Source organism: Sciurus vulgaris (genome assembly GCF_902686455.1).
Source record: "Sciurus vulgaris genome assembly, chromosome: 5".
Taxonomy (NCBI): Eukaryota; Metazoa; Chordata; class Mammalia; order Rodentia; family Sciuridae; genus Sciurus; species Sciurus vulgaris.
This window is the reverse complement of record NC_136465.1, coordinates 54545941-54559015: the sequence shown is the minus strand read 5'-3', so window position 1 is coordinate 54559015 and position 13075 is coordinate 54545941. Positions and strand designations below refer to the sequence as shown.

The 13075-nt window shown below is 35.4% G+C and overlaps 2 protein-coding genes across 2 annotated transcripts in view; both read left to right on the top strand.

Moving 5' to 3' along the window:
• Window positions 1-3137, top strand: part of ADAM9 (ADAM metallopeptidase domain 9) — a 96088-nt gene extending 92951 nt beyond the window's left edge. The window contains exons 21-22 of the mRNA XM_079142166.1: window positions 27-94; window positions 1757-3137. Of these exons, the coding sequence (XP_078998292.1) occupies window positions 27-94; window positions 1757-1850 (162 nt within the window). The 3' untranslated portion in view covers window positions 1851-3137. The remainder of the gene's footprint in view (window positions 1-26; window positions 95-1756) is intronic.
• A 143-nt stretch (window positions 3138-3280) lies between these two features.
• Window positions 3281-13075, top strand: part of ADAM32 (ADAM metallopeptidase domain 32) — a 177769-nt gene continuing 167974 nt past the window's right edge. The window contains exon 1 of the mRNA XM_079139876.1: window positions 3281-6295. Within this exon, the coding sequence (XP_078996002.1) occupies window positions 6025-6295 (271 nt within the window). The 5' untranslated portion in view covers window positions 3281-6024. The remainder of the gene's footprint in view (window positions 6296-13075) is intronic.

Sequence of the window (13075 nt, the reverse complement as noted above, 5' to 3'; positions counted from 1 at the left end):
TAACATTACTATCTTTTTCTTTTTAGCCGATTCATGCAAACAGATTTCCAGTACCAACTTATGCAGTCAGGCAGCCTCAGCAGTTTCCATCAAGGTCTGAAGTGCATTATATATATTATTTATATTATTATTATGCATTATTCATATTACTTGACCAGAATAAAACCCATTATGCCTTATAATTTCCCTTGTATTTAATTTAGGCAGTTTAATTTAGGGCAAGTTTAGACAGAACACAATTTTAAGAAGGATTTGTAAAGAAGTTTTATAGTTTCATATAAATTTTGTTATATTAATGCAGTATCAAAAGGGATTTAAAGAAGTCTAATTAAGACTTACAGTGAACTGCTGCTATGTACTTTCCTGTGTATAAAATTTAGGAGCAAGGGCCTTGAAAATAACCAGCATATAAGAAACTAGATAGATTGAACTGATCTTCCCATTGAGAACAGCTTTAAAACTAGGCAATGTAAGAAAATTTGTATTTGAAGGTGAGGTAAGGAATTATGGGACTAAGATCCAGGAACAGAAAGAATTGTACAGTTTGTGGCACCACTTTGCTGTTCTAGATGCATCTAGAAAAATACTATTCTAAAAATATTATTCTGAAAGTGACAAGTGAAAGGCTAGGAATCTGAGGAGAGCTTTCAATAAACTCTCGGGGTTGGAGGAACAAAAATTGGAGTCCTTCAGAGGAGGAAGTACCATGGCAAACATCTCAGACTTTGTGGGGACCTAGGGAAAAGGGTGAACTATACCATTAGCTGATTTCTACATTATTATTGTTTGACCCCCAACCAAAAAAAAAAAAAAAAAAAAAAAAATCCAGGAGCACAAGAAAAGAAAATTATAGCTAAAACCAAGAAACAGTAGACCATAAAAACAGACTCAGAGGGTATCCAGTTAATAGTTATCTGACATGGACTTTAACTGTGATGATTGTGTCATGGACTTAATAGTTGAGACTGAGAATTTCAGCATAGAGCTAGAAACTTTTAAAGAAGAATCAGTGCAGAGTCTAGAACTGAAAAGTACAACAACTGAAATTAAAGTTTCAATACAAAGACTTAAAATCAGGAAAGGAGAAAATTTATTACTATATTTACATCATAAAATACATCTGACTCCTCCCACTCCCAGTAGTCCCAATTACATTGGAACTTGAGGAATGTCTTTATATATAATCTTTATTATTCAGTAAGAGTGTGTTGACATCTAACTGAGGATGCTGAGAGGAATATATGCATAGACAGATGTTTGCCAGGTAATGTGGTATTGGAATAGAGGTATATTAGGGTTGGATGAATAGGGTAAGGAAGCGTGTCTGCAGGTTACCGTATGAGGATTGAGATGGAGAGGTATAGATGCAATAGCAGGTTTAATTCTCAGAGCAGATATTGTTTGAGGGAGCTGTAATTTCCGCTCTATGTATGTAAGCATAGAGGTAGGTTTCAACTTAGCAGTAATTTGCTGCCCATAAATTCTAATAGAACTAGAAAAGTACTTCATTCTTTGCATCCTCATTTGTTTTTTACAATTTGAGTATACAGTTTTGTATAAACTAGAACCTCCATATATTATTGATCATGGAGTAACATTAATATAAGGTAATGATTCCATTTTAGACTTTAATTGGAACCCTTTAATAATATCCTATTATTAATAATCTCAGAACATTAAATGCCTTTAACCGTTATCAGAGAGTTTGAAAATGGTGTTATGTTGATATTGACATGATTTTTTTCCCCCTTTACAGGCCACCTCCACCACAACCTAAAGTATCATCTCAGGGAAATTTAATTCCTGCTCGTCCTGCTCCTGCACCTCCTTTATACAGTTCCCTCACTTGATTTTATGCCCTTCTTTTTGCAAATGTCTTCAGGGAAGTGAGCTAATACTTTTCTTTTCCTGACATTTTCTTGAAAAGCCTTTCTTCCTTTTGCAACTATGAATGAAAACAAAATACCACAAAACAAACTTTACTAACACAGAAAACCAGAAATGGAGCGGAGAGTTGAGAAACATGAGAAACAAGGAAATGCCGTCAAGCCAGGGAATTTAGAGTAACATTTTCATTGCCATCAATGAGTATGTCTTATTTGATCATCTATGATGTTAATGCACTTAACATGAATTATGTTATTTTGTACATGTCATTACAATGATTCTCAAATTCACTGTATTGTTGTAAGATTTGTCATTATGTGCTTAAATGTAATCTTGAATTTTTGACCTTAGTTATCATTAATGTAGTTTCTGGTGGAACATGTGATAATCTAATACCTATGAAAACTGACTAATTAGCTGCCAATAATATCTAATACTTTTCATCTTGCACGGATTAATAACCATCATATACTAGAATCTTGTCTCTCATTCACTACATGAATAAATATTCTGTCTTCTGAATGCACACAACCACAATTAAGATGTTATATTATTTTGAAAGTACAAACTATGCTAAAAGAATGTGTGTATTCACACTCGATTGTTAGCTTCCCTTTTTATGATTGTTCAACTATAAATGAGTATTAGAAAAATTAATTTAATATTAGAATTTCTATTATGCATCATGTTAAAGCATGGCCTCCTTTTACAGTAGCATTATTTTAAATTATAAGCTTTAAGGTACGAGGTATTTAATAGATCTAATCAGATATTTTGTTGACTCATGGCTATAATAAAGCAGGAGCAATTATAATATGTTCAATCAGTTGAGCTATTGTAAAACCACTTGAGAATTTCATGAGCACTTTAAGTATAAAATCTGAATTTTCAAAGCTTGATATTAAATCATTTAGAATGTTTACATTTACTAAGGTGTGCTAGAACCTGTCTCTTTTGACTCTAATATTTTCATAAAAATTAGACTGTAGAAAGGAAGAAAAGGTTTTCTTAGATAAGTACTAAACTTAATGTGGTATCTGTGAGTTATTAGCTGTGTTAAAGAATGAATTTTTACTATGGAAGAAATGGAATGGACAGTAAAATTTTAAAAACAATTTTTTCATAACCTTTCATAATAAAGTTTAATAATAGGTTTATTAACTGAATTTCATTAGTTTTTAAAATTTTTGTTTGTGTATATATTACATATGGAAATATAACATTTACAATAAATAAAATACTTGAAATTCTTTTGTCTCCTAACTTCCTCAACACTCAACTATTGGTATTCTTATTAACTTAAAAGTTATAATTTTAGATAAAATCCTAGCCAGACTGTTGCCAATTTATGCACAACAACTTTGTTATTAAAGGAGAGAAGATTACTTTTGAAGAAGATAAAAATTTCAGTTCTCTGAGGATAGCATATTATTTTATAGTCAGGTACATATTAAAAATTGTGAGCCATCCCAAATGAAGTATCTTTATTTTAATTTAAATCTCTGAATGAATTTACATAGACTAATATGTTTGTACTTTCACTCCTATTGCCTCAGTTTTTGCTGCCTTAATGCATATCGCTTGAAATTTTACAATTAATAATGTATTAACTATGGAATGGTACACTGTTCTTGGAATTAGATAATTCTTTGGGTCTTTAACTAGTTAAAAAGTTTTTATTTTTACATTTTTTGTACTGGGAATTGAATCCATGGTGCTTTACCACTGAACTACATTCCCAGTCCTTTAATTTTTTTTTTTTTTTAATTTTGAAACAGGGTCTAAGTTGCTGAAGCCTGTTTCAAACTTGTGATCCCCCTGCCTCAGCCTCCTGAGTCTGGGTTTATAGGCATGCATTACCATACTTGACTTTAAAAGGTTTTTCTAAACAACTATTTGATTTGAATTTCTTTTGCTTTAAAGTATTTCTACATACTTTGTATGGTTTTCATTTAGGTTTGTCCTTGAATTATTTTAAAATGTGATTAAAAATTGTAAAATTCCTTGGTCATGGAACCCATTATGATTATGAAAGTATTAAAGGACTTTGTCATGTGTTAAATAATAATAATCAAGGATAAATTGCATATAAATTTGATACCACAGACTATATTCACAAACTGACCTTATTCAAGGTGATGAGTTTTCCCTTAATAGCCTGAGTTTCTAATTATACAGTTAAGCACATTTCAGGTTTTCTAATCAGAAATCAGATTTTATTAAATTTTATATACATTTCTTGAAGACATCATCTGGCAGGTACTTTCTTAGGTAATGTGATATGTAAGTTCTGTTTCCTGCCCTTTGGAAGTATATATATTATGGAGAGAGGCATACATGGGAGTAAAAATGATACAAAGTCTGTTCTATTAAAAATACAAAAGTTGAGAGAGAGAAAAAAAGAAAAACTAGAAATTCATCGAAATACCTCTTAACTGACAAGTGTAAGTAAGCATTTACTACTATTAGTAGTTCTGATTGCTAAGAAGCAGGGCAAAACCAACTTTGGCTTAATTGCCACTTAAAAGCAATGTTAGTCTAGCATTAGCTGATCCTATGGGATTCAGGTTGTGTATTTTCTTCTGTTGTTGCCTTGGTTTTGCTTATGCTTTTCTTTTACAGGTTTAGGGCTCTGTTGCAATCTCATCTGTTCATAAGATCACATCTCAACACTAAATGTGTTGATTTGCCTCCTGAGTGCTTCTGTGTTTCCATGGGGCCTTTTAGGTTGTGCGTCTGCCTGTCTGATAATTAGAATGAGTGATAAGTGAATTCCTGCTTTGGGGATTTAAAAAGAATTAAAGGATAGTTCATGCATGTAGATGGAGCCTGGGGGTGACTGGGAAGCAGGAGGCTCTGCATTCCAAGCAAATAAGACAATGTTTAGGAAAAACCAGAAGTCAAAGAAGTAGAAATACTAAGAACAGAGCAAATAGTTGGCAGACTGGGGTCTGAATTCAGAAAAATTTAAATACTATACGAGGCATTTGGCTAGGATTTCCTACTAGCACATAAGTACTGTAAATGTGTTAAGAATCTTGTCATTACATGAATGAGCACATATTCTTTCAGAAATTTCTGAAGATGACATTGCATAAATTTTAGCCAAACATTGTGGAGAAACAGATTGGAGATAAAAATAGCACAACCTGTTTATGAACTCTAATGAACTCTGTGAGTGGGTGGGGGGGAACAACCAAGAAAAATAGCCCAGGTGTTATGGTTTGGCTATGTGATCACCTCCAAAACTTCTGTATTAATGCAGGAATTTTCAGAGGTGAAGTACTTGGATTATGAGAACTATAACCTAATCAGTCCATCCTAGTTTCAATGGGCTGACTCGGAAACTAGGCAGGTGGGGTCTGGTTGGAAGAAATGGGTCGCTGGAGGCTTCTACTGCAAGGGTACATTTTCTTTTAGATTCCTTCCCCACTCTCTCTCTCCCTGTCTGGTTCTTGAACCCACCATGAGCTTTCCTTTGCTGGGACCTTCTCCCAGGATGCTCTGCCTCACCTCTGGCCCAGACCAATGAAGTGGATGGGACCATGGACAGACCTCTGAAACCCTGAACTCCAAATAAACTTTCCCTCCTCTAAATTGTTCTTGCCAAGTATTTTGGTTACAATGAACAAAAGCTAACTAACATACAGGCTCTCCTGCCCAAAATGGAAATTGATTCATTCTTCCCTTTCTTGAAATCGTGTCACACTTAGAAAAAAAAAAAAAAAAAAAAATCTTAGAAGCTTAGCTTCAGCAATTATGAATATATATATTTAGGTGAATAGTTTTCCTCCCACCCTAGATGCCACAGTTGTGCCCCAGGGTCTCACGCATACCAGGCAAACATTCTGTCACTAAATCACACCCCCAACCCCTGCGTGTAGCTTTTAATTCAGAAAATATTACACATTGATGGGGTCGGGTACCGGGGATTGAACTCAGAAGCACTGGACCACTGAGCCACATCCCCAGACCTATTTTGTATTTTGTTTAGAGGCATGGTCTCACTGAGTTGCTTAGCACCTTGCTTTTGTCGAGGCCGGCTTTGAATTTGCGATGATCCTCCTGCCTCAGTCTCCCGAGCTGCTGGGATTATAGGCGACACATCCGCTTTTAAAAGCACCTGGGACTTGTCTGATGCTGAAGAGGGTGAAGTTTGTGGGACCCACAGCCACGAGGAGGAGCGGCGCGATCTGGCACGCAGGCGCACCCTGCGGGCGGTTGGGGTTGGGGGCGCAGCGCACCCCGGCCTCCCAGCGCGTGTCCCCAGGTCGCCGCCCCACAGCCCAGGCAGCAGGTCGCGGCCCAACGGCAGCCGCCAGTCCCCGCTCGGAGCCGAGGAACCAGACCATGTTCCGCCTAATGGTGCTGCTTGCCGGGCTCGGTGGCTTGCTAGCTTCAGGAACCGGTAAGCCAGGGGAGACGCTTCCTCCCGTCAGGGGCGGAGGAAGGCTTTCTTCTTTGAATGTGACCCAATGGGGACCCTACCAGAGCCAAAGCTCGGAAAAGCAAGAGCTCGTCAGCTTGGAAACCGGGCCTTCTTTGAACACTCCACTGGGCCAGAGAAGCTACTCAAGAGGGGCAATATGATTTTAATAAGCTCAAGTACAAATCTCCATTCTGAATCTGAATTTGGGGGCAACTTTGCTTGTGGGGTCGGTCAGGCATGTCCAAAACTCACATTTTCATGCTCTTCAAAAAGTGCCTCAAGAAACTTCTTGAACTCCAAACTCCAGAAAACCCCCCTGACTGCTTGGATAACTGTTCCAACACAATAGATTGTGCGGCGTACGATAAGTTGTCCCGACATACCGGAAAAAAAAAAAAAAAAAATTCAGTGAAGAGGCAGAGGTACCAAAGAGGTATAAGGAAGAACACTAGGAAGAGGCTTCACACATTTAAAAGAGAGCTGGGAAGGTTTAGATGCACATAAATATTTTGACGCATGCTTTTATTCTTTCCCTTTTTACACCTTGTTCTGAATCTTGCTATCTGTGTCAGCACATGAAGCGCCTTTCCCCCTTCATCTCAATAATGTTCTATTATTTGGAAGTAACCCATTTATTTAGCAGTTTTTCTATTAATGAACTTTTGGATTATTTCCAATCAATATTAGCTGCAGCTGCCATAACAAAATACCATAGACTGCATGGATGAAAATTCAGAAATTAATTTTCTCACAGTGCTGGAATCTCGAAGGCCAAGAGCAGAGTATGGGCATGGTTGGGTTCTGGTGAGTTTTTTTTTCCTGGCTTATAAACAACCGCCTTCTACAGGTATACTCCGGCAGGACCTCTGTGCAGGGAGAAGGAGAGCTGGATCAAGCTTTCTAGTGTCTCTTATAAAGCTGTTAATCTCAGCATAAGGGCCCCATAGTATGACCTAATCTGACCTTAAACACCTCCCAGAGACCATCAACCAATACTATCACACCCGGACATCAGGATTCAGTGTGAGAATTCTGTGGGGATGCATTCAGTTTATACAGCACACACAATATTTTAATGCAGTGGTAGTCATATTTTTTGGATTCAGAATTCCTTTACACATTAACAAATATTCAGATCCTCAAAAATCTTTTTTGTTTATGTGGTTTTACAGATGTCATATAATAAAATAGAAATTCAAGAATGTATATTATTTTAAAATAAAAGGAATAGACCTATTTGTTAACATAAGTATCACACTTTAAAAATAATTACATAAAAATAGAATAGTGTAAAATGTAAACATTTTTATAAATCTCCTTAACATCTGCCCCATTTGAAGACAGCTAGATTCTCATATCTTCTGCTTTCAGTCCCTTGCTAGATGTTTCATCTGATGTATATATATATATATATATAAAAAAACAGCGTATGCATTTGGAAAAGGGAGGAGTATTTTGATATCCTTTTCAGATAATTGAGGCTAGTCTTTGGATATTACACCAAAACTTGACAAGTGGTTAGTTGATAAAAAGGTTAGTTGCATTATAGAATATAAAATATGCCAATTACTGTTGACTTTTTCAGAGTTCTTTTTGTCCTTTGGATAACAGTCCTTTATCAGATGTGCTTTTTTGCAAATATTTTAATCCTAATCTGTGGCTTGTCTTCTCATTCTCTTTGCATTGTTTTTTATAGAGCTGAAGTTTAAAAGTATTTTTCTGTGCTCTTTATCATTGCATTATATCCCCTCCCATTCTTTGTTTAAAAACTTTTGCTAATACAGTACACTCTTATTTACAATAGTAACCATATCGTACTGTAGATGTCTGGAAGTTTTATTCCTAAAATTTTTGTACCCTTCCACCAACATCTCCTCAGTCCTCCTCCCACCCCTGCCCGATAACCATCATTCTGCTTTTTTGCTTCTATGAACTCAACTTTTAAAGATTCCCAGGTATAACTGAGTGCCTGTGGTTACTGTCTCTCTGGGTCTGGCCTATTTCATTTATCATAATGTCCTCTAGGTTCACCCATGTTGCAGAATTCCTCCTTTTTTCGGTCAAGTAGCATTTCATTGTGTGCCACATGTTCTTCATCCGCTCATCTGTTGTGAACACTTGAGTTGGTTCCACATCTTTGCTGTTATGAATAACGCTGCCATGAGCATGGGACTGCAGATGTCTCTGTGAAGTGCAGATTTCATTTCCTTTGACATATAGTGAAAAAAAGGAATTACTGGATCCAGGCGAAATTTCATACCAGATAGATCATCAATACTAGTTGAATTTACCTTACTTTTTTCTTTTTAATTGACACACAGTAATTGAACATATTTATGGGATACAATGTAATAATTAGATACATGTATACAATGTGCAATGATAAAGTAAGAGTAATTTTCATGTCCATTTCCTTAAAACATTTATCATTTCTTTGTGTTTGTAACCTTTTAACCTTTTAACTTCTCTCTCCTAGTTTTTTTTTTTTTTTCTTTTTTGGTACCAGGGGATACCCAGGGATTGAACCGAGGGCGCTTAGCCACTGAGCCACATCTCCAGCCCTTTTATATATTTTATTGGAGACAGACCCTCACTAAGTTGCTGAGACTGGCTTTTGAATACTAGATCCTCCTGCCTCAGCCTCCCCAGTCACTGGGATTACAGCCTAAGCCACCTCACCTAGCTCTCCTAGTTCTAATAAAATATATAATAAATTGTTGTGAACTATAGTCACTCTATAGTTTATAGTCATGCTATAGAAATTTGAACTTATTTCTCCAATGAACTTATTTCTCCAATGTAACTATATTTTGGCATCCACATTCCAACCTCCCTCTACCACATTTCTCCCTTGCCCTTTCTAACATTCAGTAACCATCGTCCTACTCTCTACTTTTATGAAATCAATATTTTTAGCTTCCATATATGAATAAGAACATGCAGTATTTCTTCTTCTGTGTCTGGCTTATTTTACCTAACACGATGTCCTCCAGTTCCACCCATGTTGCTGTGAATGATAGGATTTCATTCTTTTAAGCCCGGATAATATTCCATTGTGACATACTACATTCTCTTTATCCATTGTTCTGTTGATGAACATCTTGGTAGATTCCCTAACTTGACTATTGTGAACAGAGAGTACTGCAGTAAATATGGGAATGCAGGGATCCTTTGATACACTGATCTAATTTCCTTTGGATGTGGGTCTAGTAGTGGGCTTGCTGGATCATGTGGTTCTATTTTCAGTTGTTTGAGGAGTCTCCATATTGTTCTCTATAATGACTCTTGCTCATTTACATTCCTACCCTTTTTTCACATCCTGTTGCCATTTGTTAGCTTTGTCTTTCTGATTATAGCCATTCCAACTAGAGCAAGATGATGGTTGTCATTTTGATTTGCATTTTTCTCATGATTTGTAACACTGAGAATTTTTTACACATACTTGTTGGCCACCTGTATATCATTTTTTGAGGCATGCATATTCAGGTCATTTGCCTCTTTTAAAATGGGATCATTGTTTTTGTTTTTGCAGAGAAGTTTTCAATTTTAATTAAGTGCAGTTTATGAATAATTTCTTACCTTTGGTTATGTATCTAAAAAAATCATCACCAGACTCAAGGTCCTCTACATTTTTCTCTTTGCTATCTTTTAGGAATTTTGTAGCTTTGCATTTTGCATTTAGATCTAATCCATTTCGAGTTAATTTTTGAAAGGTCTTTAAGGTAATGAACAGAATCCTTTTCTTTTTTTTAATGTTTCAGCATCATTTATTTATTTAATAATTGCCTCATCATATTGCCTTTGCTCCTTTGTCAAAGATCAGTTTTTTTACGTGGTTCTCATTCTGGGTTTTTCTTTGTTTTTCTGTCCCATGCTCTAATTTCCAGTTCTTTCTCCAGTACCATATTGTATTGAATGCTTTAAGTCTTGAGGTCCAAATAATGTCAGTCCTCTCACTGTTCTTCAATATTAAGTTGATTATTTTGGGTCTTTTGCCTATTCATGTAAACTTTAGAACAATTTTGTTGCTATCCTCAAAATAAATTGTGGAACTGTAGACCAAGTTGGGAAGAATTGACATCCTAACAGTGTCACCTCTTTTTATCCCTGAACAGATTGATTATTCCTTTGTTTATTTAGTTAGTCTTTGATATCTTTCATCAAAACTTTATAGTTGGCTTCATATGGATCTTATATATTGTTTTTACACTTATACCTACGTTTTCCATTTTGTGTGTGGGGGTGTCAATGTAAATGGCAATGGGCTTTTAATTTCAAATTCCACTTGTTACCAGTTTATTGGAAAGGAGTTGGCATTGTGCATTAACCCTATATCCCGTATCTTTTGTATCTTAACCATATTTAAATGTATAGTGTTGTGGTATCTAGTACATTCACATAATTCAGCCCATCTCTAGAAGTCTTTTCATCTTGTACAACTAAAACTCTGTCATCAGTAAGCAAAAAACTAAAAATTGTGGTAAAAATATAGTACACATAATACACATAATACCCAATTTACCATTTTAGCTATCTTTAAGTGTAAAGTTCAGTGGCATTGAGTACATTTACACTGTGTGTATCCATCATCTATCTGCAAAACTTTTTTAACTTCCCAAGCTGAAACTCAGTATATATTAAACACTAACTCCCCACTCTCTCTTCCCCCAACCCCTGGCAAGCACTATTTTATTTTCTGTCTGTATGAATTTGAGTATTCTAGGTACCACATGTCAACCTAAGCAAAAAACAGAGTGATTGACTAAATACTGATGTTTATATGGGAATAGCAGAGTACCACAATGGGAATATGCATGTCATAGCAAAATATGGGTATATTCAAAGAAATTGAGGCAAGAGGATGTTTTCAAAGGAGAAAAGGAAGCACACTACATCAATTATTTCAAAACAGTAATCTTTGGTAACAATGACTAATGATAGGAGTGGCATCGGTTCAGTGTTGAACAAATAACTGCTGGACACTTGTCCTTGTAGAAGTATTTTTGTATAAGATTGGATGACTTCTCTGCAAGCTTGTGGTTCTCCCTTTGGTGATAGCTTCTATCAGACAATCATGTATAAGAACTCTTTCTTCATAGTCTCCCAGCCTTATTTTATTTTATTTTTTTGCTTAGGGTTGACACATGACTCAGTTTTGATTCTAACAACTTTTGCATTCATATAATTGGAATCATGTAGTATTTGTCATTTTGAATTTGGCTTATTTCTCTTAGCATAATATTCTTAGGGTTCTACCATGTTGTAGCATGTGTCACAATCTCCTACTTTTAAGGCCAAGTAATATTCAACTTTAATATATATCACCTTCGTTTATTCATTTATCCTTTGATTGACATGGGGTTGCTTCTATCTTTGGATTATTATGAATAAGGCTGCTAAGAACTTGAGTGTGTCTTTGAATCCCCTTTTATTTCTTTTGAGTATATACTTAAAAGTGGAAAAGCTGGACCATTTGATAATTCCATCTTTAGTTTTTTGTTTTCAATAGTGGTGGCATCATTTTAGGTTTCTATTAACAGTGCACAGGGGTTCTAATTTCTGTACATTCTCATCAATCTTACTTGCCATTTTTTAACAGTTATAATAATGATATGTGAGGTGCTATCATGTGTGTTTATTTACTGTTTGCATATTTTATGCATATTTTATTTGGAGAAATGTCTATTCGAGTTCTTAGACCATTTTAAAATTAGGTCTTTTTTTTTTCCTCATGCATTTTAAGAGTTATTGCTATGAGTATCCATAGTACTCATCACATTGTTATTGCTTTTAAGTTACATCATGGCAGGTTTTTTTTTTTTTTTTTTTTTAATTTGGTATACTTAGTACCTAGAAAAGTGCCTAGCACTTATAGAAACGATTCGTATTGATAGAAAAAGAGAGTGAGAGGGAGGGGGGGGAAGAGGGAAGAAAGGAAGCAAGGTAGAGTTTGGTATATACCACACAACACAATGAATCGGGTCCTCCAAAAAAATGATTTTCATGCTTTTTATTATCAGCCTTTAATAAAATTTTGAAAGACTGTTAGGTTACTCACTTGAATTTATCCAACTAAGAACAAATATTAGTTAATGTTGACTAACATACAAATTTTAAATATATGAATAAACTCTTATTTATCAGAGGAACATTTAACATTATTCCATGTCTTTTTGTAGTTCGGTGGATTAGGGCCATGCTTGGCAAGTGCTCTGCCACTGAGCCTCATCCCCTCCATTTCTTTTTGAAATAATATTGTCCTTATAGTTGGGGAGAGAAATAAACATACCTGTACTATTGACTCAACAGTTTCTCTCCTAGGTATACACCCAAGAGAAATGAAAACATTTGTCCACATAAAATCTTGCACACAAATGTTTACAGCAGCATTATTCATAATTGCCAACAGTTGGAAACAACCCAAGTGTTCATAAATTGATGAGTGGATAAACAGACTTCAATACATACACATAATAGAATATTATTTAGTCATACAAAGGAATGATATTCATGATATATGCTGCAACATGAATGGACCTTAAAAACATTATGCACATGAAAGAAGCCAGGTATAAAATATCCTATTTTGTATGATTGAATTAATATTAAATATTCAGACTAGGTAAATCCAGAGAGATAGGAAGCAGATTACAGACTGTCAAGGGATTGGTGGGAAGAGGGAATTAATGTGAAGATGTCATCTCCAAATTGCTGAGCAAGATCCCTCAGCTAAATGGATCATGTAGAAGTTTGGAACTG